This window comes from Aspergillus vadensis (genome assembly GCF_003184925.1).
Source record: "Aspergillus vadensis CBS 113365 unplaced genomic scaffold BO88scaffold_26, whole genome shotgun sequence".
In the NCBI taxonomy this organism is placed as follows: domain Eukaryota; kingdom Fungi; phylum Ascomycota; class Eurotiomycetes; order Eurotiales; family Aspergillaceae; genus Aspergillus; species Aspergillus vadensis.
In genome coordinates this window covers 1-23,049 of record NW_020292064.1, presented here as the reverse complement: position 1 = coordinate 23,049, position 23,049 = coordinate 1, and the positions used below count along the sequence as shown (strand labels likewise).

The following is a 23,049-nucleotide window of genomic DNA, read 5'->3' as shown; positions in this document are numbered from 1 at the left end:
CGCGTGCACGGATGTATGTTGTGTGTGTGATATCTGGCCTAGCTGACTGGCTGACAGGACTAAACTAGTAGTGGTTTCGTTTTTTCTTTAGTCTGCTTGTACTACCCGCTGAGAGATGGAGTACAAAGCAGGTACCTGCGTTGGAAGAGAGGGGTGTACCTGGTAAGGTATTGTTGGGGTATCTACTACCTACTTTATTGTTATACTCTCCCCAGATTGACATTATACTCATAGTAAGTGTAATCAACACACCAAGTACTTGATAAATATATACAATAAAACAAGCAGAAATGAAAGACAATAAAATAAAGAAGATTAGGATTCCCATCAGCAACAACAAGTTATCCACCTAAACGCTTACGTATAAGACCATCAGATCACAGCGGGTCCTGGATCCAGAATGCTGACGTCTTACATTATGTGATTGTCTCTCTCTTTCTTTCTCCGGCGGCAAAACACTTCCTCTCTACACAGTGCAGCACACTACTGGAATAACATTTATCATAGCGCAAGTAAGTAACTACTACTAAACAGTGCTTCTTTTCCTTCCATCCGTCCTTAATCAATCCCTTTCCGCCGAAGAATATATATCTCTACTTAGCCATAGATATCATCTAGAATAATAAGTATACACACTACTTTGTAGTCCAACTACTAAATAGTACTAACAAATTAAGAAACTAAAATCGAAACCCAAATCTCAAACCTAACCTAATACCTTACATAGTTACCTGTAGACTGGTAAGTAACATGTATGACTCACATCATCATACATCAACCCAGCCAACCAACCAACCAACAATCCTCCTACCACCTAGTACACAGCCTGTATACTACTACTACTTACGCATTACTTACTTCCATCGATAATCCAAAGTTAAGTCAGTGCGTATCGTATCTAGGCACAGACTTACGTAGTGGCAGAAAAGCAAATCCATTCTAAAAGTATAACTATACTACAGTAGTAGAAGTAGTAAGAATAAACCCTAAATAGAAACAAGATATCCTCCGACATATTACCAGCACACAAAACACCAGATACCAAATAATCAGATCTGTCAAAGCATACGTATGCTTGCTTAGTAGTAATGTAGACAGTTCAAAAAACAAAAGAAGAGGGAAAGAAAAAGAAAAAGTGAGGCGAAGCCAACCCACCCCCACACATTGATTGGTTTAGAGATGTATGGTTGCACGGTTGAGTAATAATACTACTACTTACTACCATCACCTTCACGCTTACTATTTATTTTTGTTTGGAGATGTGGAAGGATAAGGCAAGCCAAGGGGGAGGGGGGATGGGGCGCAGGTGGGTTGGTGTCAGCTGATGATTATGATGATGATGCATGTATGCATGTATGCATGTATGTGTATGTGGTCAGTGTGTACCTGATAGATATGTACTGTGTCTTTTGCACATTTCAATTTCACATGGGAAATGGGTCTGTTGTACTACTTACTCTTGCTTGCTTGCTTGCTTGCTTTGACTGCGTGCCTTAAGGAAACTAACTTACTCACTGCACATGCATGTGTTTGATGGTTTGTGGTAGGGGTATATTATGGCGTTGTTGTATTTAGTTGGTAGCTATTTATCATTATAATACATACTGCACAGTCTCAATTCCACCCCATCATGCCTGTCTATCTAGTACACTGGCAATAGAACTGACCATAACAGCTGCTTCCCGTTCCCAGCTCCTCTCCAATCCCGAGTCAACCCCCAGTCGCTTCTCAGTCCCGAGAATTGACGTGGGGAGCTGCGAGCCCCGCAGAACGCAGTCCTTGACTTCCTTCTTGATACGGTCCCGGTTGGAGCGCAATGTCCGGGCGGAGACACCGCCGCGGTTGATGATTTCCTGCACGCGAGCCGCGAGGTACGATGCGAGTGATCGCCAGAAGTAGGATGGGAGGGAAGACGTGTCGAGAGCATTGAGCAATGGTTGCAGCAAATTATTCTTGCCACTGGCTTGGACTTGTGGTTCCGGCTGTTCCCCGTTGCGGGTGCCAGCAGCTGCAGCTGCAGCAGGTGCTGCTGGGGGGAAGAGTGGATGCGAGGGTGGACGCAGGTTGCTGAGAATAGCTTCCAGGGCAAAGACATCCTGGCAGCGTGCAGACAGGTCGGAGAGAGTGCGCTCGAGAGTTGGCAACATGGACAGCGCCCGGGTGAGGTTACTCAGGGACGAGGAAATGGCCGTTTGCATGTATCCTTGCAGGGTTGAGAGGAGCAAGTCTGGCTGGAAGCTTGCTGCGGAGGTGACATTCTTAGGGACCGGCGATAAGAGATACAAGATGTTGACGGCAGAAACGAGGCGTGCTCTGGCATCGCGCGCCTGTTTGTAGCTCATTTGTGACTGGGAGCCAGAGCCTGCACTTGCAATGGTCGACATGGTAAATCGGCCGATGGCTTGCTGGGCTCTCGTCTTGACCATGTTCTCGGCGGGAATGACAAGCTCACTGCGCAGCGTTCGGATGACTTTGACACGGTCTAGTCCATGGCCCTCCTCGCCTACTGCCGTCTCAGAGAACATTCGACGTAGACTCACAATCGTGGAGGCGGCCCGTTCCAGTGTCCGATAGTCGTCCTTTGCAGGGGCTGTGGCATCAAGGCCCCCGATCTCTGCGAGCTGGCTCTCCAGCTGTCGGCCTAGAGAAAGACAGCGTGCAACCGCTCGTGCGAGTCGTACAGTGGCCAACGACTTCTCTGCAGCCACCCTGGCCTCGTCGGCAGCTTCCCATTTGCGGAGAACTTCCCTTTCCAGCCGCTCATATCCCTGCGTTACCGAAGCGATCTGCTCTTCGGCTTCTTTGAGGATACGGCCCGCTGCGGCGGTCTGGTCGCGCGTGTGCGTCAGTAGGGGGAGCGCAGACTTAGTGGTCAGCGCATGGATGTGGGTGTCGATCTCCTGAAGATCGAATAATACCCGTGAAAGCGGGGTTGAAAGGTCCAGCGGTGTGTCTGTTGCATTGTTGGTGGCTACAACCAAGGAATTGGCAAACGAGGCGGGTGAGAATTCCGGGTCTAGGAAGGCCTCGTAGTCTATGTATGAGGGTTCACCGTCCGCCATGGCTTGTGGCGTTTGATTGGGAGACAATCAGGGAATCAAACAGGTGAGAAAAGATTGGGAGGATAGAAAGAAGCAGCAAACTAGGAGAATATGGAACTGAAACTCAAAATAAGAGAGGCTTGGGTATCACCGTATCGAACAAAGCAGATGGATTACAGGTCAGCCGTGTTGTTTACCCCAGGTGGCCGCTTGACCGCAGGACAATCAAAGCTTAATGTGGCAGTGACTCCCATGTGATAGAGAGGATAGAATGGGGGATGCTGATCCAGCTAGCCATCGTTCAGCTCAAATGCTCGTGAAGACAAGCAGCAGCAGTTGTTGTTCGGGATGCCATGTGTCGCCTAGTGCATTAGTCAGCTGGCATAAGACGGTGTATATTTCCCAAGCACATCCTGCCAGGTCAGTCTATATCTGACATGGTTTACAACACACTGCATTCACATTGGTCGCTTGTATGTCCGATCATGGCAGTATCATCGTCTTGTGAATAGTATTCTCCTACCACAGTTCATATCTACATCTACTGACTCGCGTTTGCCAACATATGCTTGGTAAGGTTCTGTGTCTTTAAAGGGGTCGATAAACTTTTATCAATCTTAGTTGTATTTTCTCCTTAGACCCATAGTAGACCCACATATAACAAACGAGTCAATCACTGCATGTAAACGATATTTCAGACACACTTATGGCCATATAAACAACCTCGTTATTGTTGTGTCATATTCGTTGGAATATATGTCAATAAACAGCAGCCCAATTCATCAATCAAGGCAAGATGGCCGAGTTGGTCCAAGGCGTCAGGTTAAGGTCCACCTTAATACCCAGCTTCACAGCTTCCTGATCATCGTAAGATGGCGTGGGTTCGAATCCCACTCTTGTCATATCTTTTTGCTTTTCCCACACCTCTCAAGAAGAGAGGTTTGTCTTTTTTTCTGATGTCCCTTGTCGATTGATCACTTTTATTAGGTCAAAGTAGCATAAGGAAACATGTGCTGTTCTAGGAGGCTCTATGTTAGAACTTCTGCAATAGGGTTGTTTTATCTTCAAGGCTGCAGACATCGCAATTGAAATGTAAAATGCATATTATGGACACTTTTGCTAGCAGACACCCGTTCCTTATTGCAGAACCCTTCCGTTGGTCTCTTCAACAATGAGCTCGTACTCCGGCTGGAACTCAGTATAGAAGTTGTGCTGTATCTCGTCAGCCATCCATCCATCCACAACAGATTTTACATAAGGGTAACTCACATGGTTCTGCGCAACATCGGCAGTATACTTCGCCACCTCATTCGAGATGATCCTCTTCGGAACGCCGTTCGCGGCCGCTGCTTCAGCCAGCAACTGCGTGTGGCAGGCATTGTCTAAGCTGAAGTAGAGGAAAGCCGCCTCGTCGACGGTTCGGCCCACAGTGAGAAGACTGTTCTCCTCCGTTAGGACATGATATCCTTGAATTTATAATATGTATCCTACTCACCCATGGTTCTGCAAAATGCAAGCAATGTTGTCCTTTCCTAGGGCACGAGCAATCTGCTCACCCTCCTCCTGGGCAAGGGCAATACCGCCGTGGTCTTCGTAGACACTGACCTTTCCGTAGAGGTTGCATGCATCTATAGATACCAAATTAGACAACCCCTTACAAGTAGCTAGTGTCAAAATGAATCTACTAACCCTGGGTAAGCATCTCAATCGGCTTCCCAAAGGCACTCCACGTCTTCCCATGAATCGAATGCGTATGCGCCGCAGCAATAACGTCAGGCCGGGCCTTGTGAATTTCAGAGTGGATCATGAATCCGGCCTCATTGATGGGCAGCTGAGCACCACCCTCAGTGACATAACCCTCTGCGTCAACGAGGACAAGATCCGATGCTTTGATGGTGGAGAAGTGCTTGGCGAAGGGGTTCATCCAGAAGTGGTCTTTTAGGATAGGGTCTGTAGCACATCCCATTAATACTTGTCGAGCCGAACTTCTGCAATTGCATTGTAACACTTGAAAAAGATCACTCACCTCTCATAGAAATGTGGCCCGACACACCCTCTCCGTACCCTTTCTTACCAAAGAACCGAAACGCAGCAGCCATATGCTCCTTCATCCACTGCCGCTTAGCCACAGGATCACTAAAGGTCGGGATACCCCGTAGCTTGAGCGTTCCGGCGCGATTTCCCCGTGCAACAGATTGGAACTCCTTGTCGTTGGCGGCATCTTCGATGTGGGCTTTGCTAGTGGTGCTGTTGTTGTCGGCCGCTACGACGACGGGGACGGGGTTAGTGGTAGTTTCGGTGATGGTAGCGGACATGGTGACCAGTAGGTAGTAGAGTAGCCTCTCTCTAGTTTGTGATTTAATCTCTGGAATAGAGTGTCCTGGGGAGAAGAGGGGAAGATGAGTTGGCGGGGACAAAGTATAAATAAATGTTGTATGAGGGGCACGCTAGATAGTACTACTAATCTACAATCTTTATCCTTTAGGCTTATCGCAGCCCCGGAATTGCATGTCGAGTAAAATGATAGGCGCACTGCGCCGAAGGGACGGGGGCTCTGATAGCTTGATAAGAGCTGTGCCCCGGCCCGGGGTCGTGCGCCTTCCGGGGACATGGTTCCATCCATGTCTTATAGGGTGCACTTGTCCGGATGCCAGTACCCGGATGTATATTATTCTTTCCTCGAGGATGTAAAGGATAATAATCAAGTATTTGATGCTTGATAGAGGCTGTGAAGTCTGTGATGTTCAACTTCTGTGTTTTTGGGGGGATTGAATGGATTGCCCATTGCTGTTGCAGGCAAACGAGTTGTCCAACCACTCCACTGTATCTTGTTGCTAGATCAGTAGATGTAAATTATGGTTTAACAAACTACCAGGTGTAGTGATGCGGACAGTGCAAGAATAAACCAGCAACACTGTGATGGAAGTGGCACAGTCTGCTGACCCTTCAACGAACTGGATACTATCTCCGGTAAGGTGTGCTAGTGGCTTACTTTCACAATTGACAATTTATACTTTCCACATATTCTGAGGGATATTTATATTTCAGTTGTATATAGTTACAAGACATTCTATGATTCTTAACATACGTTATCTGTAACCAAGCTTGTTGTGATATAGTTAACTAATTTATTCCATGAATGTTAGTATCTATTTTCTACGGTTAGGAAATGTAGATAACTCTATACGGACATTCTTTTGACTGGCCCTGTACTTATGGTTCTTGTTGAGGTGCCAAGGGCTCACTATGTACCAGAGTAGTACTGGTACTACTAGTCTCCGGATATATATCCGAGAGCATCATGGTAGGGTGTGTAAAACCAATGTCTTCCAAATCTATGGCTACTCCTTGCCTCAGCAACCTGAATATATATTTCACACAGTATAAGTTTAGAACAACACGTCGAAGAAATTGAGGAAGAAGTAATAGGCATCATCCAATAACGCCACCAATGCAGGTACCAGCCAGCTAGGGTATACATGAGAAAAGAACAGGAGCAATCGTGAAGATAGACCATAACCACATCCAGTGGGAGTCTCACGCACTCCAAGGTCAAAAAGAAATAATAAAAAGGGTGATAAGGTCATGACAAAGAAAAGGGAAGAAGAACCAGAGAAGAAGAAGGAAATCTATACCGCTGCGTCACCCTTCATTTCCACCATCTCATACTCATCCCCGGCACTGCTACTATCGCGCAAGCCTCGTCCCCTTCCTCTACCCCTCGACAGTGAGAATGACTCCTCTTCACCAGCACCACTTTGTGTCTCACCACTTCCTGAAGCTGCAGCAGATGCACCACTGCTACTACCTCCGCCGATACCACCAAAACTGATGGGCTGCAGTTCCCGCCAACGACAGGCCCAGATGCCCAAGAACGTCATGAACGCGGCACTCGCACCTTGCAGGCCCCACCAGAGCCAATTCGCGGGCACGGAATGCGTGTACAAGGTTGTAGCGATGAGGTGGAGGAAGTGTAGGGTAAGTGCGAAGTCAGGAATAAGCTTGGACCGAGCGACGAGGAGAAGGAGGAATATTGCCCTAGTTGTGGATTTCTTATTAGGATGTGTGCCTTGTGCTGTGGAAAGAAAAGCTGGAGAACTCACCCAATCCCACTGGTCAACAGCCAGACCAAGCCAAGCATCCATCCAATCGTAGTATCACCGCGGAGGGCATTCCAGCTGAAGACAAGGTCGAGGGAGAAGGGTGTACCGTAGACGACCGTCGTAAAGAGGATGAGAGCCGTGGCGGTGACATAGTAGGCGACTTGAAGGAGGAGGATCTTCCGGACAATCTTCAGCGGGGGAAGGTCGGTTCGAGAGCCCGCTCGAGGGGCCCGGCGGCGCGGGGGCATGAACTGTTTATTTAATTGTGTATAGGCGATTAATTTAGGTTGGAAGTGTTGGAGGACCTCCGAACTGCGGTGGTCGGGGAGTGTGCAGTGTGTTTGACCGCAAACGTATCGAACTGAATGGGTGTCTGCGAGACGTCAAGTCTGAATAATGCGTTCCTGAATAACGCCAGCCCGGAAAGAAAATATTTCAGGACAGAATTTCTCAGGTTGTATGACGTGGTGCTGCAGGGCTGATTGATCGATAAATATCCAAAGCGCCGTTCGGCGATGTTGGAGCCAACTTGACCGGACGGGTTAGCGCCACATGACCGGCGTCCGCGGCGGCGGAGCGGAGCAACCAATGCATCATCTCAATAATTGTCGTTCAATATCCGGACATTCTAGAAACCCCATCTACTCCTCGCACCCCTTTTACACCACCACATACACACAATAAAAATGGGCTGGCTTCCCTGGTCCTCCGAATCTACCAACACCGCCTCCGATGGTGGCCGCATAGCTCCCGATCGAACCTCCCGCCAACGATGCTACGAGGGCCGCGACATGTTCTTTTCCTGCCTTGACCGCAATGATATCTTGGATGCAATTAAGGATGACAAGGAGGCGCGCCGGAAGTGTGGAAAAGAGATTGCAGAGTTTGAGACGGCTTGTTCGAGGGCGTGGGTATGTGTTTCTTGCTTTGTTCGTTGCGCTTTGGTTTTCGCTTGTTGCTGGGGTTCACTGCGGCGTGAGAGAAGAAAACCATGGCACTTTCGCCTCTTAGTACTGGATCTGAAGCTAAATGTATACGTTTCAATGACAGGTCAAATATTTCAAGGAGAAGCGCGTGATGGAGTATAACCGGGACAAGACAATTGAGCGGATCAAGAAGGAAGATGCGGCCCAGGTGCAAGAATTGAAAGCACAAGGATGGAACTCTCGGTAAAGAAGATGGGAAAATGAATAATTGAGGTGATTGCTTGTGATCGGGGAAGTGACGGCGCCCGTTGAGGGCTTTCTACCTGTACGATATTGATGTACACTCACCAGGCTTTTAATGACTGCCAGACCGCATGCTACTAGATACTCTCCACTATAGGCTGGAACTGTGGCTTATTAGAATTACCGTGTGCTTGCATTGTGTCTGTCATGCTAGTCACTATGACTGAGACCCCACAAGAATCCGTGGATAAAAATAGATACAATAGCTCCGCATAGAACCCCAACATCGCTGTCCGATGTCTAATTTCAATACCTCAAAGCCAACAGAACCATTGCACCCCTATAACGTGTATTCGCTGATTCGATCGAGTGCGCAAGAAATCAACCCAACAACAGAACCTTCATAACCTTTACCTGCGGTAACGTTCCATATCCGAGTCTCAATCAATCAATCAATCAGTCAACGCCCGACTCCTTAAATGTCGTCAACGACTGCGAAGCCAGAGAGAAAGAGGAAGAGAGGAAAGAGAAAAGACGAAAGAAAACAAGGAATGTCATCAATCATTGCTTCCATTTGCCCAGTTGGTTCATGATGTTCTGCACATGGGGACCAACGGCTGCCTGGTTTTGAGGCTGCTGACCTCCAAGTCCCTTGGCAAGTAACGAAATCAAGTTGGGGTCCGATACCAAAGGAGCATTTGGTGCTTGCAGAGGAAAGGGCGGTGGAGCTAGTGGCTGTTGCGGGTTAGCAGCAACAGGCTGCCGGGTGGCAGCGTTCAGCAGGCTAGCGAGGTCTGCTGCGCCATGCGGCGTGCTGGCACTGGGGAACGGCTGCTGCGCTGTTGGCACAGCTGGCGGCCGTTGCTGGAGCACTCCCAGCAGCGACTGTAGTGTGGGCCCGTCAAGGGAGGTAATCAAGTTGGCAATATTGGGCTGATTGGCGATGGTAGGCAACGGTGCCTGAGGAGGCACTGTTGCGGCCGGAGCAGGAAGCGGGGGAACCCCAAATGCCGGGTTGGGGGGAAAAGGCGCCGGGGGAGCGCCACGCTGCATCGACTGAGCATGGAACACAATTTCGGCCGCGATACTGGGCTCGACATCGGGGTATTCTAGCAGGAACACTGTCAGCGAACCACAACCCATGCAGAACTACTGAGGATAATGGCGACTCACCGTTGGAGCGAACATTGTCTGCCCCCCCGCTTCGGTCAAACACCTGCAGGGGGATTTTCCTAGAGAACTGACTCGGGCGCGAAAGCCTCACTACGGCAAGTACGCCCTCCTGGATCTGTCGTTGAACAGCAGCGTTCAGGGGAATTCGGGGTCCAAGGACGAGCACATCCACCCGGAGACCCCGGTTACGGAAAGAGTTCTCCACAAAGAAAATGAAGTTGCTGGCCACGGCATTAGACATTGCATGGACAGTCAACAGAAGGAAAACAAGAACCACTCACCGATCCAATTCCTCGAGCACAAGGATTTGTACTTCCGGTACGTCTCTCGGAGCTCGCCGAGGAACGGGCAGGTCTGCATCACCCTCGTAAGACCCACGACCCCGTGGGCTTGGGCTGCGATATCTGCGATCTCTCGCGTAGGGCGACCGGGAACGCCGCCTCTCACGCCGATCGTACCGCTCTGGAGTTCTATCCCGAGACCGGTACCCGTCCCTGGCGCGGAAAGCACGAGGAGACGGCGAGCGAGGCGGAGGGGGTGGCCGATAGTCGTCACGTCTACGGTGACCGGGCTCATCCCTAAAATCGCTGAATGGCACGCGCCCCGATTCGTATGAACGGTCGTAACGGTCAGCCGGGGCTCTCGCACTGCGGCTGCCAGAAGGACCACTCCGGCTGAATTCTGGAGACCTCGAGCGCCTTGGTGGAGGAGCGCGAGAAGGTTCTGCCGGGGCGGCCCCGGGCCTTGTGCTCCTCTGTGGCTTCGAAATTTCGAGATCTGGTGCAACACGGATGAGTCTCAAGCGAGGACATCCATTGTCGAGTGGGTATACTTACGGACTTTGCGTCCTCTAACAACAGCTCCTTGCTCAGCGTCGAGAGCCTGTTTACAGGCAGACGAGTCAAGGAACTGGATGAACCCGTAGGCCTGCTTGATGGATATTTGCGCCAACTTCCCAAACTTGTGGAAGATGTGGAATAAGTCGCGCTTCGTCACTCTTTCAGTGGGCAGATTACCTGCGACCTCGGTCAGATCACTGTTTGGACCCTTGTCTTCATACACAGCAAGTAGTACTAACCGACAAACAATCTAGACCCCGGCGGGAACCGGTCCCAAAGACCTTCGGTTACGTAGATCCTCTCGTCATGCAGAAACTCATCGTACTTCTTCTGCACCTCGGGGCCCCAAGGCGTGTCTTCATCGGAACCCTTGTTCTGCCGGGCCACTACCCGTTCAGCGCCACCCTTTTTGTTATTCACTGGTCCTGGGGAGTCCTGAGTCTCGGAGGTAGTAGTAGATGTAGACTGCTGGAAACTCGGCACGGGGGGAGGGGGCAAAGCGCTGGCACCGGAGGAAGTCCCCGGTGCGCCAGCCGCAGCCAATGATGGGAGGCCCAGATTGGACTGATAATTACTCTGCTGGGCGGTGTAGGTGGAGGAGGGGGAGGGCTGTGCATTGGAAGTATTAGGGGGGAGCTGGTGATATGACCGGATGTCATCACTGGCATTGTAGCTGGGATGGATAGAGGGCTTCTCCTGGGGAGGGGGGCGAGGGGGAAGTCCCAGGGAAGATTGGAGCGCCTCGTCATCCGTTCCTGCCTGGGGAAGGGCAGAAACGTCTGTAGACAGAGGCGCTGTCTCTGAGACCGCAGGGGCAGAGGGCGCAGTGGAAGAAGGGGGCAGATTATCGAGGAGGTTCTGGAAATCGACACCATCCTCACCAGTGTTATCATCAGCTTTGCTCTGGGAGTCTAGGCGAGTTTGCGGCGCGGGCTGGGCGATCCAGCTGGCGACTGCGTGGTCTACCTCGCTCGCACTGGGGGTGTCTTGAGCGGCATGGGAGGAAGAGGGAGGGACATCGGGGGGAGGAGGAGCTAGGAGGGAGGCGGGATCTGATGGAGGCAGAGTGGTTAGAGAAGAGTCTGTTGGAGCGTCCTGGGCTGCGGAGGAGGTACCGCCGGCCATGGGAGGCGCGGGTTGGTCTGATGCAAAGGACGCCTGGGCAGTTGTAGCCGTAGCAGACAGTGCGTGGGCAATCTTGTTCATCGATCCATCCTCCACCTGCGACGAATCCGAGTGGAAGCTACCTTGAGTGTTTGGTGGTTGGCGCGGTGGTGGTTGCTCCGGCACTTGCACGGAGCCAGTAGTTCCCCTCACTTCGCCGGGCCCTGCATATTGGCCACGAAGTGAGGTGAAATCATTGGGATGCGCCTGGGAACTATTGCCAAGGAAGGCCTCGGACTTCTCATAAGTCGACGTGTCGTTAAAAACAGGGTCCATTTGATTCTGAAGCACCGGGATCCTGGCGGGTTCCGCGACGTGTAGCGGACGAGGGCTCTCGGGAGTCAGGGTCTTGCCGCGGAAGTGAAGAGCTTCATCTGGGGAGCTGGGCGTCATGTAGACCAGGGGGGAGAGGTCGATTCATCTACAAGAGCACACAAGAAGGTCCGACAAGAACCACACGGAGATGGGGATTTTGGAAAATCGACAAAGCTAAGGTGGGGCTATCTTGCAAAATGAACCGGGCCGTTGGAGCCGGGGCGGTAAAAGGGATAGCAGTAACCCAGAGGGAAGTAGTAAAAGAGAGAGGGGTGGGCTTCTTTTTTTTCTTTCTTGTCTTCCGATGGTGTGGATGGGTAAAGTGTAAAGAGACGGATGGCGAGAGAAAAGATAAAAAGACAAGCCACACACACACACAGTCTCTGACACTCACACCCCTGGATCCTGTCCGAGGATAGCACAAGAACCAGTGAGACTTTTTTTTTTGGTGAAGGGAGGCGGGGGAGGGAAGGAGAAAGCGCGTAAATAACAAAGCGATAAGCGCAACGGAGAAATGGATGGAGTAAACAGTATAAGAGAACAACCGAAAAGGAAAAAAGAAATAATAGTACAAGGATGGGTGAGCAAAAAGGGGAGAAAGATCAGGAACAAGCCGTTATAGAAAGCTCTAGCAAGATGGAGTCACGGAACAACAAGGAAAGGCGATGAGGAAGTGAGAGATGAGGAGGAGCGCGTATTATTTCATCAATACCCAATGACAATTGCCAGGAATTGGCACAGAACGAGGGACAAACGATCAGCAGACGCAAGATTGCGATGGAGGAGCTAAAATGGTAAATGGAGCAGGGAAGAAACAATTCCTTATCCACCAGATGGATGATGGATGGCTGGACTGCTTTTTCGCGCTTCACACAGATTCAATCTCTGGTGGTGGAGGGGGGGGGGGATGGAAGAGAAAGAGGAAAGAGGAAAGGGTGGTGAGAAAGAATACTGAGAAGATTCGAGCTCCACGGCGTAACTTGAAAGTTACGGAAAGGTCAAAGTTTGCGCAAGTCAGTACCGGCACCATGCCTGATCGGGGTGTTTTAGTGCTTCAGCAGGTCCAGCCATGCGGTGTGACTGGCTGGATCGGACACTAGCGGCGGGTCATGGCGCACCTGGATTTTTTTCTCTTCTGGAACTGGCCGCAGTTGGCATGGGTATCAATTAGTCAAGCCCGACTACTTTTGTACTAACTACGGAGTATCTAGACTAACACAGTAAACTAAATAACGTTAAGTCTCTCTAAGAATATCCCTGGGCCCCATGATGCCATCTTGCCATCTTGCCATCTTCGGGGCCAGATCCTTGTTGCCTCGCTCCGACGGAGTTCTTCCGTCTGTGGTGACTACACAATAATACTAATAAATAATAACTAAGTAGTAACTAGCTAGCTTGGGCTAAGGCTCGGAACACTTGGAAGTCAACTGACTGGCTTGTTGTTGTTGTTTGGAATGCCACCTTGGTGTCGGTATCGGAACCATTGTTCATGATTTCAAGCGGTGACCGACCCAACCTATCCATCTACCTACTTAGTACTCTTTTAGTCTGAAGAATCTAAACATCCATCTTTGATTAATGATCAAGCTACTATCTCACTAAAAATCGCACCCGAGGCCGACCGCTGCTAACTACTGAGATTGGTGTCTACCCTACCCGTCGACGAACCATCAGCCCGACCCTGCCGGTCACCCTACTTTTAAATTACCTGACGGGTCCTTGGTGAAAGTAACTCCGTCATATCCGTACTAAAAGCTACTTTACTCTAGCTCGGCTTCTGGAAGATCCTCGTGCTTGTTACTCGTTAGCATACCCATCCTTAATTCAATGTCCCTGTTCCTATCGGTCCTACCTGCAGCTGCGCGGCACCTCCCTTCCCCGCGCACTGCTACTGCTGCTACTACTGCTCCTGCTACTGCTGCTGCGAACATGGTGCGAGCGAATCATGTAAGCCGTGGATTAGAATCCATCATGGCACATGCCCGGCTTTCTCTCCCCCGTAATTTTCACCGCGTTTCCCTCGCTTGCTATTATCCCCCTTCGTCCCGCCCCACCGTCGCGACACGAACCTTTGCGTCCAGGCGAGCCGCCGCCATCTCGACTCCCTCGGGCCTAGATTCGGACCACCACCTGACGGCGGCTAGGGAATGGGTCGCTAGGCTCAATTCAAAGGCTATCACCATCCCGCGTGACATCTGCGAGATTTCCTTTAGTCGTTCTAGTGGCCCTGGAGGTCAAAACGTGAACAAGTCGGTTGCCGCCATCGGTCTGAACCAGCCACTCCCAATGATTGGTGACTAACATGTATCTGTCAATGCTACTTCGTATAGGGTGAACTCGAAAGCCACATTACGAGTCCCCCTCAAATCATTACTGCCTTTCGTCCCCCAACTTCTACATGCCCCGCTGCAAGCGTCTCGATACGTCGCGGCGAAATCCCAGTTTCTGGTCATTCAATCGGATGAGTCGCGCAGACAGACCGCCAACGTGGAGGCTTGCTACGATAAGCTCCACCAGCTCCTCAAGAGCATAGCAGAGGACACGATTCCCGGAGAGACTTCGCAAGAACAACGTGACAAGGTACAAAAACTGTATGTATTTCTCCTCTGGGTATTTAGGATCCACTTTGAGGAACCTGCGAACCTCGGACTGATCTAGCGCAGAAAGAAAGCTGCAAACGAAGCCCGCATCAAGTCGAAGAAAATGCACAGCAGCAAAAAGAGCAGCCGCCGGGGTAGTTATGACGACTAACAAACATGCTAACTTTTCATCACCTAATAACCAAGAGGACCTTTCCCTCATTCTCATTGCCCATTAAGCTTGCGACGGAAAAAGCCCGATAAACGCCGATGAATGATTTAAATGAAATGTAAGCTCTATGCTTCCTGTACAATGCGTTCCGCGTTACGGATAGTCGCAGAAATCGCCTTTTGGAGAGACGCATCCACGCCTTCTGTCTTCTCAAGGGGCTGTAGCCAGCTGATGATCTCCTTGGCGACGTTGGGGTTATTCCGGTACTCCTTGATACGGGCAAATGATGCGCTAAACGCACGTGGGAATTCGGGCGAAGTGACCTGGAGTCCGGCGGTGGGGAATTTGATGTAGCAGATTTGCGTATGGGGGCTGTTGGGCTTGCTCTGCTGCATCACGTCGACCACATGGCCGAGGATCTTGTGCAGACAGGGCAGGTCGTCGAACTCGACCGCCATGTCGTAGAATTCATGACCGAAACGGTCGTCGTTTTCGAAGTTCTTCATGGCCGTATCGAAAATGGCGAGAGGGATAGCACCAGTCAGGGCAGGGGTGTTGGCAAGGTTGTCCAAAGCGACTTGGTCCACACCGCCATCCTCTCCAGCACCGGGGTTGATATCTTCTCCAGTAATCTTGGGCATAGCGATCATGTCGGCATCCATATCATCCTCCTCCGCTGGCTTCGGGGCTTCAACCGGCTTATCGAGACCCAAGATTCGCTGTCGAGCAACCAACTTGGCGATATATATCAATTCCAGTTTGGCATAGTGGAGCCACAGCTTCTTAGAACTTTTGCAAAAGCGCAATCCGCGCTGCATGTAACCTCTAGATTGTGTCATATCCGCATGCTCATCCACAGAGTATTGCGCAGCGTATAGCCACAAATCGACGTTGGCGGGATGTAACCGCAAGGCGTCTGTAAGGATGCTCGAGACCTTTTTGTAGGCTTTTTGTTGTTTCGCGTATTCGAGGTACTGCACCCACAAGCCCACATCCCCATGGAACTTGCGAGTCGCGCGGTCAAGGATGAAAAAGATGCGCCTCTGCCCAGTGTATCCCGCCGACCTGATTCCCAATCGCTTCACCCTCTTCCGGCGCAGGGTGTCTAGGTTCATCTCGTATTGCGCATATCGGACGAAGTCAATGGGCAGGGCGCCACGTGCATTCAGCTTGTGCTCAAAATCGGACCGTTTCTTGATGATGGCTGTGATTTCCTCCTGCAAGCAGATGAAACGGCATGTCAGTTTTCTAGGCGCATTGAGGTGGGTAGATAGATGATGACCATGAGCGCCAATTACCTTAGAGAAGATTTTCTTCCGCTCAAACTCCTTGAGCTCAGGGACTGACTTCTCCAGAAAGAAGCGGGCCTTGTCCGTAGCAGCTGACATGATTGCTCTGGATGGCTTTAGCAAGCAGCGACTTCAGCAGTTCCTTTGCAACCCAGAAATCCAGCCAGAACCAGACGATAGGCAAAAAAAGTTGTCGGCATCCCGCACGAGATCTCCGCTCAGGGACCTGGCCGCCTGCCTGATCGGGGCTAGTGGCTGGAGCGCGCCGCCCGCGTGTTGCCGAGCCTCGCTCCGAAGGTCATCCCATCATCTGTCTCTCACCTTCAGGGGAATCTTGGGCTTCTCGCTGTTGGGATTCTTTGTACGACCCGCTCTTTCGCTTTTTCTTTTCCCTTCTCATTTCATTTCTCTTTCGTTGACGCTCATTTCTATCCCCCTTAGTCTGTTTTTTTCTATAGCTTATTCTTTTAATTGGCCGGAGTCCGTGCTCGGTGCCTCCCTGTGCTGCCATGGCACCCAGATATAAAGATGGGGATGCCGTTGTGGCGGTTAGTGTCTCTGCGCTTCGCGGTTTGTCAAGCTAATTGACCATCTCTCAGGTCAATGGAAAATGGATCTCTTGGGCACATACGGCTGTGGCCTACACGGCCTTCTTCAGTGCCCTGGTAGTGGGAATGTCCTTGCATTTCCACAAGATTGTCCAGAACGAACACTACGGCTACCCTGATGAATGGTTCCCTTCCGTGTCGGCCACCATCGGTGATCGCTATCCTGAACGCTCTTTCTTCCAAGTCTTCATTGCCATTACTTCCGGTCCTCGTTTCGCCCTCGTCTTCCTTTGGTACCTCCTGACTGCCCGCCCTAATTCCGCCCTGCCAAAGCTGGTCGCTGGTGTGGGCTTGTTCCGGACGTTCACATGCGGAGGCTGGACTTACGTTACCTCGACCGATGATCACGACTGGCACGATATTTTCATGATCTCGTATCTGGTGGCAACTTTGCCCTGGACTCTTGGTTGCCTCGCCCTCAGCCCGAACAACCGCCGCGCTGTCAAGTACCGCAAGATTCTGGCCAGCCTGTTCTTTGGCACTCTGGTGCCATTGATCTACTACTTCATCCAACACAAAGTGCACAAGGTTCCTGGGGGTAAGATCGCATGGATGCTGCTGCTGCTGTGGATGAGATCGTTAACCTTTGGCCAGCTTACACGAGATACGCCTTCTTCGAGTGGTCGCTTATTTTGTTTGATGTCGGATTTGATGCCGTCACAGCTCTTGACTTTGACGCATTCGAGATTGTTGTGAGGGATGTCAAGGGGGTTAGCAGAGGGTATGTACAATGGCTTCCAAAGTAATGCAGAGCAAGAGAGGAAAATGTACAGTCGCCAAAAGATGGTTGTCGGTATTTGAAAGACGTGATCTAAGATTCGCAAACTTCCAGGCAGTTGAAGACCACTGCGGACTCTGTCCTTGAAAAAGAGTGTGTACAATCTGATTTCCAGACTTAACCTGAACATGGCAGTTAACTCGTAGTCAGGAAGGGCAAGCCTGTCGGAAATACGTTTGGCGAGGGCTTTTTCTGGTCTGAAATCATCGATGCTGCTGCGGACGTCTACAATGGGGTACGCTTCAGATTGGGCTTTCCCTCAAGTTATGTGGTTGCTGATAAGATGTAGTTCGTCTTCTGGACCCTCTGCACTGCCCTTCCCGTTCTCGTCTGGTGTAAGTAGTGCGTTTCTTATCTGCAGGATCGCATGTCTGATTGGATGTAGACTTCCCCCTTTGGCACATGGGTATCTCCGGATATGAGGCAGCCATTGTCTGCTACCTTTCGCCTTTACTCCTCGGCATCCCGGCCATCAAATCTGCGGCAATCAAGAACCCTCGCCTTTTCCACCTGCTCTCGCTGTCCGGACTCCTGGCATATAAGGTTCAAGACCCTGCCAACCGCCTCTTCGTTATGGGCTTCGCCGTTATCTGCAGCTGTGTGACCTGGGCCGCTAGCTTGTATGCGGAGAGGGCGAACAACGTCAGATTGGAGTCCCGTATCCTTTCATGGAGCATCGGTTTGATTCTGTCTAGCGTCGCCAAGTTCGCATGCGCTACCAACAACCCTTTGTGGCCAATCATGCACGCTCAGAATGGTGGATGGAACAAGATTGGACTTCTTCTCGCCGTCCTGGCTGTCCTTCGATCCTACCGTAGACCTGCCACGAGCGGAGGAGATTATCTGCCGTCGAGTGGAAAGAAGGGCTCTCCGTTCCTGGCCGGTCTGGGTGTTGGTGGCTTGATGTTCGCCATGCACTACCTTCTTTCGGACTCTAGTACGATGATGTCTTGGGTCTGGGAGGGTTATCCGGTGCGGGGCCCCATCGCGGCTCCCCACGGTGCCGTCACCATCTTCGTCATGGGTGCTGGTCTCGTCTACGGCCTCTTTTATCCTTCTGTGGCCGGTAGTTGGACAGCGTTCGGACTTGGCTCTCTAGGTGCCAAATTCCTTACCTGCTACAGTCACTGGACCGGATACTATGGTGGTCTTGTCCTCACGTTCTACCTCCTGGCCGTGACTCCCGTTCTCCTTTCCTCGGCCGTTAGACATTCTCCTGCCTCTACGTTCGGTGTGGGCTGTGTCTTGTACATTTTCTTGATCCTGTTCCACGTTTGGGTCGTTGCTTACGCCTTTGTTCCTGGTGGATACCTCGTCAGAGAGCACACGGATTGGGTCGTGATTACCATCATGTTGTCCATTGGCGCTGGTGTCTTCTCGGCGGGTGTGTCGAATGCTTCCAGCCCGAAGATCAAGGCCGTTAGCCCCAACAGCAGAAGACAGCGTTCATACTTCATCTACGTCCTCGCGCTCCTGCAACTGCTCTCCGTCTCCATCGCATACCTCCGCTTCCCCACTAATGACTACACTCCTTATCACAAGGACGACAAAGTTGCCACCATGGGCATTTGGACGATCCACTTCGGCCTTGATAACGATATGTGGGCATCTGAGCGGCGTATGCGCGATGTAATCCAGGAGCTTGAGCTTGATGTGATCGGCTTGCTTGAATCAGACAACCAGCGCATCATCATGGGTAACCGTGATGTTACGCAATTCTTGGCAGACGACCTGGGAATGTACGCGGACTTTGGACCGGGTCCCAACAAGCACACCTGGGGCTCTGCCTTGCTCTCCAAGTTCCCGATTGTCAACTCCACCCATCACCTACTCCCTTCACCTGTTGGTGAGCTTGCCCCAGCCATCCACGCCACTTTGGACATGTATGGCGAGCTTGTTGATGTCGTGGTCTTCCATTCGGGTCAGGAGGAGGATCCGGAAGACCGTCGTCTGCAAACGGAGTACTTGTCCAACCTGATGGGTTCGTCGTCTCGTCCGATGGTGTTGCTGAGCTACTTGGTCACCAAACCGCTCGAGGGCAACTACAACACTTATGTCAGTGATATTAGTGGTATGAAGGACATTGATCCCACGGACTGGGACCGGTGGTGCGAGTACATTCTGTATAAGAAGTTGAAGAGAACAGGCTACGCGAGAGTTAGCCGTGACTCGATCACCGACACTGAAATCCAGGTATGCTCCTTTGGCCTAGTTCACTCCACAGTTCTCTCCCCTCTAACTAGCTATTTTTGATAGGTTGGTAAATTTGTGATTGGCGAGCCGGAGCCGGAAAATGAACTGCGTATTCCCGAGGAAATGGTCCCTGAAGGCCGTCGATTCCCTACATTGTTCCGCGGCCAGGGAGTTCGTGGTCATCGGTACCATGTCTTTGACGAGCCCCGATACTGGCAATGAGTGTTAGCTCTCGATTGAAGGGGCACATCATTCCAGATACCTCTGAGCAACATCGAATGTCTTCCATATACTGTTCTTGAGTATAGTTCATACGACAAGCATACCAGCATTGCGTGGCCAATTGCCTGCGGTGATCATATGTGGTCTTTTATCAACTCGTACATAATGTCATCTTTCCCTTGTCCTTCTATTCCCATTCGAAGATGTGTAACAAATCCGCAGCGAAGGTGCACTGTGAAGTGCTGTACGGACTACCAGGCCCACGGACGACGGGGCTGCCCTTGCCTGCTGTTGGGTTGTAAACTTAGTAGTTGAAGGGGATGGCAGGAGCTGAGGGTCCTGGTCTCGTGCCTGCCTGCCTGACTGCCTGCCCCTCGTTCTGTGGAACGTAGTCCAGGACTGACCTTTACCTTCAGTGCATCCTTGACTAACTGGGCTGTGGAATGCGAAACCGCCAATTAAGCATGTTCGCCAGGTCGATGTGACATAATCTATATGACAAGGTACGCGATGCTGGTAGTTTCTACAGCGAAGCTCTGTACTGATCAGGTGCAAAGATCATCACTGTTCTCTTGATGATTCTTCTAGAGTAGGCAATCTTGTCAGAGAATACAGGCCAGTCACATCATAAAATCAGGTTCCAGCTCATGCCGGTTGTGTTGAATCACTATCCTGGACGAGCACCAGCGAGCACGGCTACCCAGTACAAAGTACATCACACCATAACAAAATCTTTTGACTAAGATCAACACTCAAGCTACCCACAAAAGAACATTCCAACGACATTAGAAACTAACGCTGAGGCAAGTAAGCACTTTTCATTGCTAGTTTACCAGTCATTCGGTGTCAGCAGCGCTAGGATTCCTCCGAGGAATGTACCGGGTACTTTGACTTTCTTTGTTGATCTTCGTCCCAGTTTTGCCTCCCCTAGATGGAGATTGTTTGATCTTTATCAGGCAACAATGAAAGAAAAGAAGGAAATTTCTTCGATTATCTTCTAGGGCGGAAATGTGCTGAAAATGTACATAGGAAAGGCCAGAAGGACATCTGACAGGTGTGATGAGGGCCATGGAGAGACGATATTTGACGTCCTTTTTCTGCTGTCCTCGCGGGATTTACCGTCCCTGTACGTTGGATGCTCAGCGAACTGAAAGTGACGGATCTTTCTCTACGGACTGAACTAACTGACCGATTAACAGCACAACTTGCGAGAGACTTGCTCCTTCAGGGCGAAGATTGCAGCAAAGTGCATGAGTGCTTTTGCTCAGACTTCGGCGGGTATATGAAGGTTTAGGTAAGTTTAGCATCAAAATCAATTGGCTTTGTTACTGACAAGGCTGGCGCCGGCTTATAGATCTTTCACTTTACAATTTCCGCCTCGTGGGAGGTCGTTGTTGATGCTTTCGGGGACAAAGAAGTGTCCAACAAAGACAGGAATACATTGCGTCTGTTCTATTTTTGTTGAATCAATCACTTCGATCGATATAGGTGAAAGGATGTTCATTCGAAACCTAGCGTGAATGAACCCTTTCGATAATGCAAGTTGTCACAGATATATTTGACTACCATCGCTCCGCACGGGGGTTTCCGGGCTGACTATATTGTTCTCCAAGTCATCTTGAGCTTACAAGCTTTTGGGCTCGCATCCTGAGAAATTTATACTACGAGGCGTACTTCCAGTGTCTACTCGAGCATTATACCTTTGTTCAAGCTATCCACATTCACCACCCCATCAACTTGATAAGCAATGTCTGAAGAACCCGGCGAACGGCTCGGGGCTCCGTCACAAAGCACTTCCCTTGACACAAACCCACCAGGGGACCAACACCAGGAGTTTGTCAATGCGGTACACGAAACACCGTCAAGTGGTGCCGGGAGGCTTTCGGCAGGAAGGGGGGCCATCCTGGCCAATGCTGCCAGAGAGCTGCAGGATGTCGCTGCTAAACAGCCAACTAGCCATACAAGCAATAGCCTCCAACCTCTACATATGGGGACGCGAAGATCTCGACCATATGGAGAACCAGTCGTCCCGCAAACGTGGACAGAGGGGCCTCAGGGCAAGAAGTATCATCGAAAAATGCCCGTTGGTGAAATGGTAGCACCGATTCAATCTGGCACAGGTGAAGGTTACAATTATAGTTCATATAAGCGGCCGCCTTTATTCACGCAGGCTCCCAAGAACAAGGTCCATCGGCCAAAGTCCCCTATTGAAGGACACAGTCGATACTTAGCAGGAACATTAAAGATGCTATCCAAGCATAGCAACCCTCCCCAACAGGAAAATGATCCAAGCAACGGAATAGACATGCCGTCGACTGAGTACATGGATCACGAACCGCCATACACTGCGGATGATGGTGGAGTCATGAATCAGGGTGAGTATAAATGGATTTGGATTGTTGTCACTTTACTTGTGTTGAGCATGTTCCTATGCCTCTTTTTGTACGTGTTCAAGGTTATCAGATGATGTAATGTATGTCTTGTCGGAGCGGCCTAAGTCGCTATAAGCAAATCTGTTTGGCGATATATACGAGCTATCTCTCAGATATTGCGGCTTACGGGAAGGATTTGCTCACATTCTTCATATATCCCTTGCGTTATACATTCCGGAACTCTTTCTGATGTGCTAATTCTGGCCATGTGCTTAGCTCGTGGGGGTGATGTGGTAGTCTATGAACAATACGACCCAGACATTCACCCTCACCCGCCCCCTGACCCCCAGGTGTATGGATTTGGAGTACCGCAACAAGGTAAAGATACTGTTGGATCCCCCTTTCGAATGTGATGAAATGTTTGGCTGATGGGGAATCTAGTGCCTCCAGGAGGAGCGCCCGACAGGCCATCAAGACAAGGTGCGAAAGCTTTAGCGAGGGCAAGACCGAGACAGCTACGGCAAGGTCTAGCAGAGCCGCAAGTACTTACTGGGGTATTAGGAGCAACATCGGAACCGAAGAGGCAGCTGCTACAAGAACCGCTTAATGGAAATATACTTCTAGCGATACAAGAGGCTCGAGCCCGCCCACCATGGTGGACAGGATGGAGCAACATAATGGGGCCACATGTCGACCAATACCCGGCTTTGAACGAGCCGGTCGACGATATGAGAGAACAACAACGTCAGACTGAAGGTGAGGAAGCTGCTTCACGGAGGAGTCGACCTATTCAGGGACCGCCTATTCAGGGACCGCCTATTCAGGTACCACCTATTCAGGGACAACCTATTCAAGGACCGCCTGTTCAAGGGCCACCTGTTCAAGGGCCACCTATTCAAGGACCGCCTGTTCAAGGGCCACCTGTTCAGGCACCGCATGTTCAGGGACCACCTGTTCAGGGACCACCTGTTCAGGGACCACCTGTTCAGGGACCACCTGTTCAGGGACCACCTGTTCAGGGACCACCTGTTC

At 50.7% G+C, this 23,049-nt stretch overlaps 9 protein-coding genes and 1 non-coding gene across 10 annotated transcripts; 5 read left to right on the top strand and 5 right to left on the bottom strand.

Moving 5' to 3' along the window:
* Positions 1–1,558: 1,558 nt before the first annotated feature.
* BO88DRAFT_407747 (Golgi transport complex subunit COG5) lies at positions 1,559–3,335 on the bottom strand. Its single transcript, XM_025707522.1, has one exon. It carries the CDS (start codon positions 3,060–3,062, stop codon positions 1,629–1,631), a length of 1,434 nt encoding a protein of 477 aa, XP_025558927.1. The 5' UTR covers positions 3,063–3,335; the 3' UTR covers positions 1,559–1,628.
* Positions 3,336–3,701: 366 nt separating this feature from the next.
* Positions 3,702–5,531, bottom strand: BO88DRAFT_490790 (class II aldolase/adducin domain protein). The gene is made up of 5 exons (XM_025712809.1): positions 5,068–5,531; positions 4,731–4,991; positions 4,537–4,669; positions 4,311–4,479; positions 3,702–4,253 (listed from the first exon to the last, which is right to left on the bottom strand). The coding sequence occupies exons 1-5, from the start codon at positions 5,354–5,356 to the stop codon at positions 4,179–4,181; spliced, it is 927 nt and encodes a 308-aa protein (XP_025558926.1). The 5' UTR covers positions 5,357–5,531; the 3' UTR covers positions 3,702–4,178.
* BO88DRAFT_t234 lies at positions 3,832–3,943 on the top strand. The gene has a single exon. It is a non-coding gene; the product is annotated as a tRNA-Leu (tRNA).
* A 740-nt stretch (positions 5,532–6,271) lies between the features above and the next one.
* BO88DRAFT_372683 (protein SYS1) lies at positions 6,272–7,634 on the bottom strand. The gene is made up of 2 exons (XM_025704247.1): positions 7,145–7,634; positions 6,272–7,079 (listed from the first exon to the last, which is right to left on the bottom strand). The coding sequence occupies exons 1-2, from the start codon at positions 7,390–7,392 to the stop codon at positions 6,671–6,673; spliced, it is 657 nt and encodes a 218-aa protein (XP_025558925.1). The 5' UTR covers positions 7,393–7,634; the 3' UTR covers positions 6,272–6,670.
* A 107-nt stretch (positions 7,635–7,741) lies between these two features.
* BO88DRAFT_407745 (cytochrome c oxidase subunit 6B family protein) lies at positions 7,742–8,324 on the top strand. The gene is made up of 2 exons (XM_025707521.1): positions 7,742–8,055; positions 8,195–8,324. Exons 1-2 carry the CDS (start codon positions 7,831–7,833, stop codon positions 8,315–8,317), a joined length of 348 nt encoding a protein of 115 aa, XP_025558924.1. The 5' UTR covers positions 7,742–7,830; the 3' UTR covers positions 8,318–8,324.
* A 229-nt stretch (positions 8,325–8,553) lies between these two features.
* On the bottom strand, positions 8,554–12,238 carry BO88DRAFT_143047 (putative RNA-binding protein (Nab3)). The gene is made up of 5 exons (XM_025701464.1): positions 10,565–12,238; positions 10,323–10,502; positions 9,768–10,263; positions 9,487–9,707; positions 8,554–9,422 (listed from the first exon to the last, which is right to left on the bottom strand). The coding sequence occupies exons 1-5, from the start codon at positions 11,880–11,882 to the stop codon at positions 8,875–8,877; spliced, it is 2,763 nt and encodes a 920-aa protein (XP_025558923.1). The 5' UTR covers positions 11,883–12,238; the 3' UTR covers positions 8,554–8,874.
* Positions 12,239–13,631: 1,393 nt separating this feature from the next.
* Positions 13,632–14,563, top strand: BO88DRAFT_395568 (peptidyl-tRNA hydrolase domain protein; the record flags this gene model as incomplete). The annotated part of the gene is made up of 3 exons (XM_025705200.1): positions 13,632–14,053; positions 14,135–14,395; positions 14,468–14,563. 3 exons carry the CDS (start codon positions 13,632–13,634, stop codon positions 14,553–14,555), a joined length of 771 nt encoding a protein of 256 aa, XP_025558922.1. The 3' UTR covers positions 14,556–14,563.
* Positions 14,353–15,980, bottom strand: BO88DRAFT_407743 (snoRNA-binding rRNA-processing protein UTP6). Its single transcript, XM_025707520.1, has 2 exons — positions 15,854–15,980; positions 14,353–15,772 (listed from the first exon to the last, which is right to left on the bottom strand). The coding sequence occupies exons 1-2, from the start codon at positions 15,941–15,943 to the stop codon at positions 14,681–14,683; spliced, it is 1,182 nt and encodes a 393-aa protein (XP_025558921.1). The 5' UTR covers positions 15,944–15,980; the 3' UTR covers positions 14,353–14,680.
* Positions 15,981–16,170: 190 nt separating this feature from the next.
* On the top strand, positions 16,171–19,835 carry BO88DRAFT_407741 (putative integral plasma membrane protein). Its single transcript, XM_025707519.1, has 8 exons — positions 16,171–16,392; positions 16,444–16,990; positions 17,047–17,173; positions 17,285–17,323; positions 17,381–17,465; positions 17,520–17,565; positions 17,616–19,423; positions 19,487–19,835. Exons 1-8 carry the CDS (start codon positions 16,354–16,356, stop codon positions 19,643–19,645), a joined length of 2,850 nt encoding a protein of 949 aa, XP_025558920.1. The 5' UTR covers positions 16,171–16,353; the 3' UTR covers positions 19,646–19,835.
* A 1,557-nt stretch (positions 19,836–21,392) lies between these two features.
* Positions 21,393–22,512, top strand: BO88DRAFT_349061 (uncharacterized protein; the record flags this gene model as incomplete). Its single annotated transcript, XM_025703433.1, has 3 exons — positions 21,393–22,020; positions 22,294–22,382; positions 22,459–22,512. 3 exons carry the CDS (start codon positions 21,393–21,395, stop codon positions 22,510–22,512), a joined length of 771 nt encoding a protein of 256 aa, XP_025558919.1.
* Between the last annotated feature and the right edge of the window lie 537 nt (positions 22,513–23,049).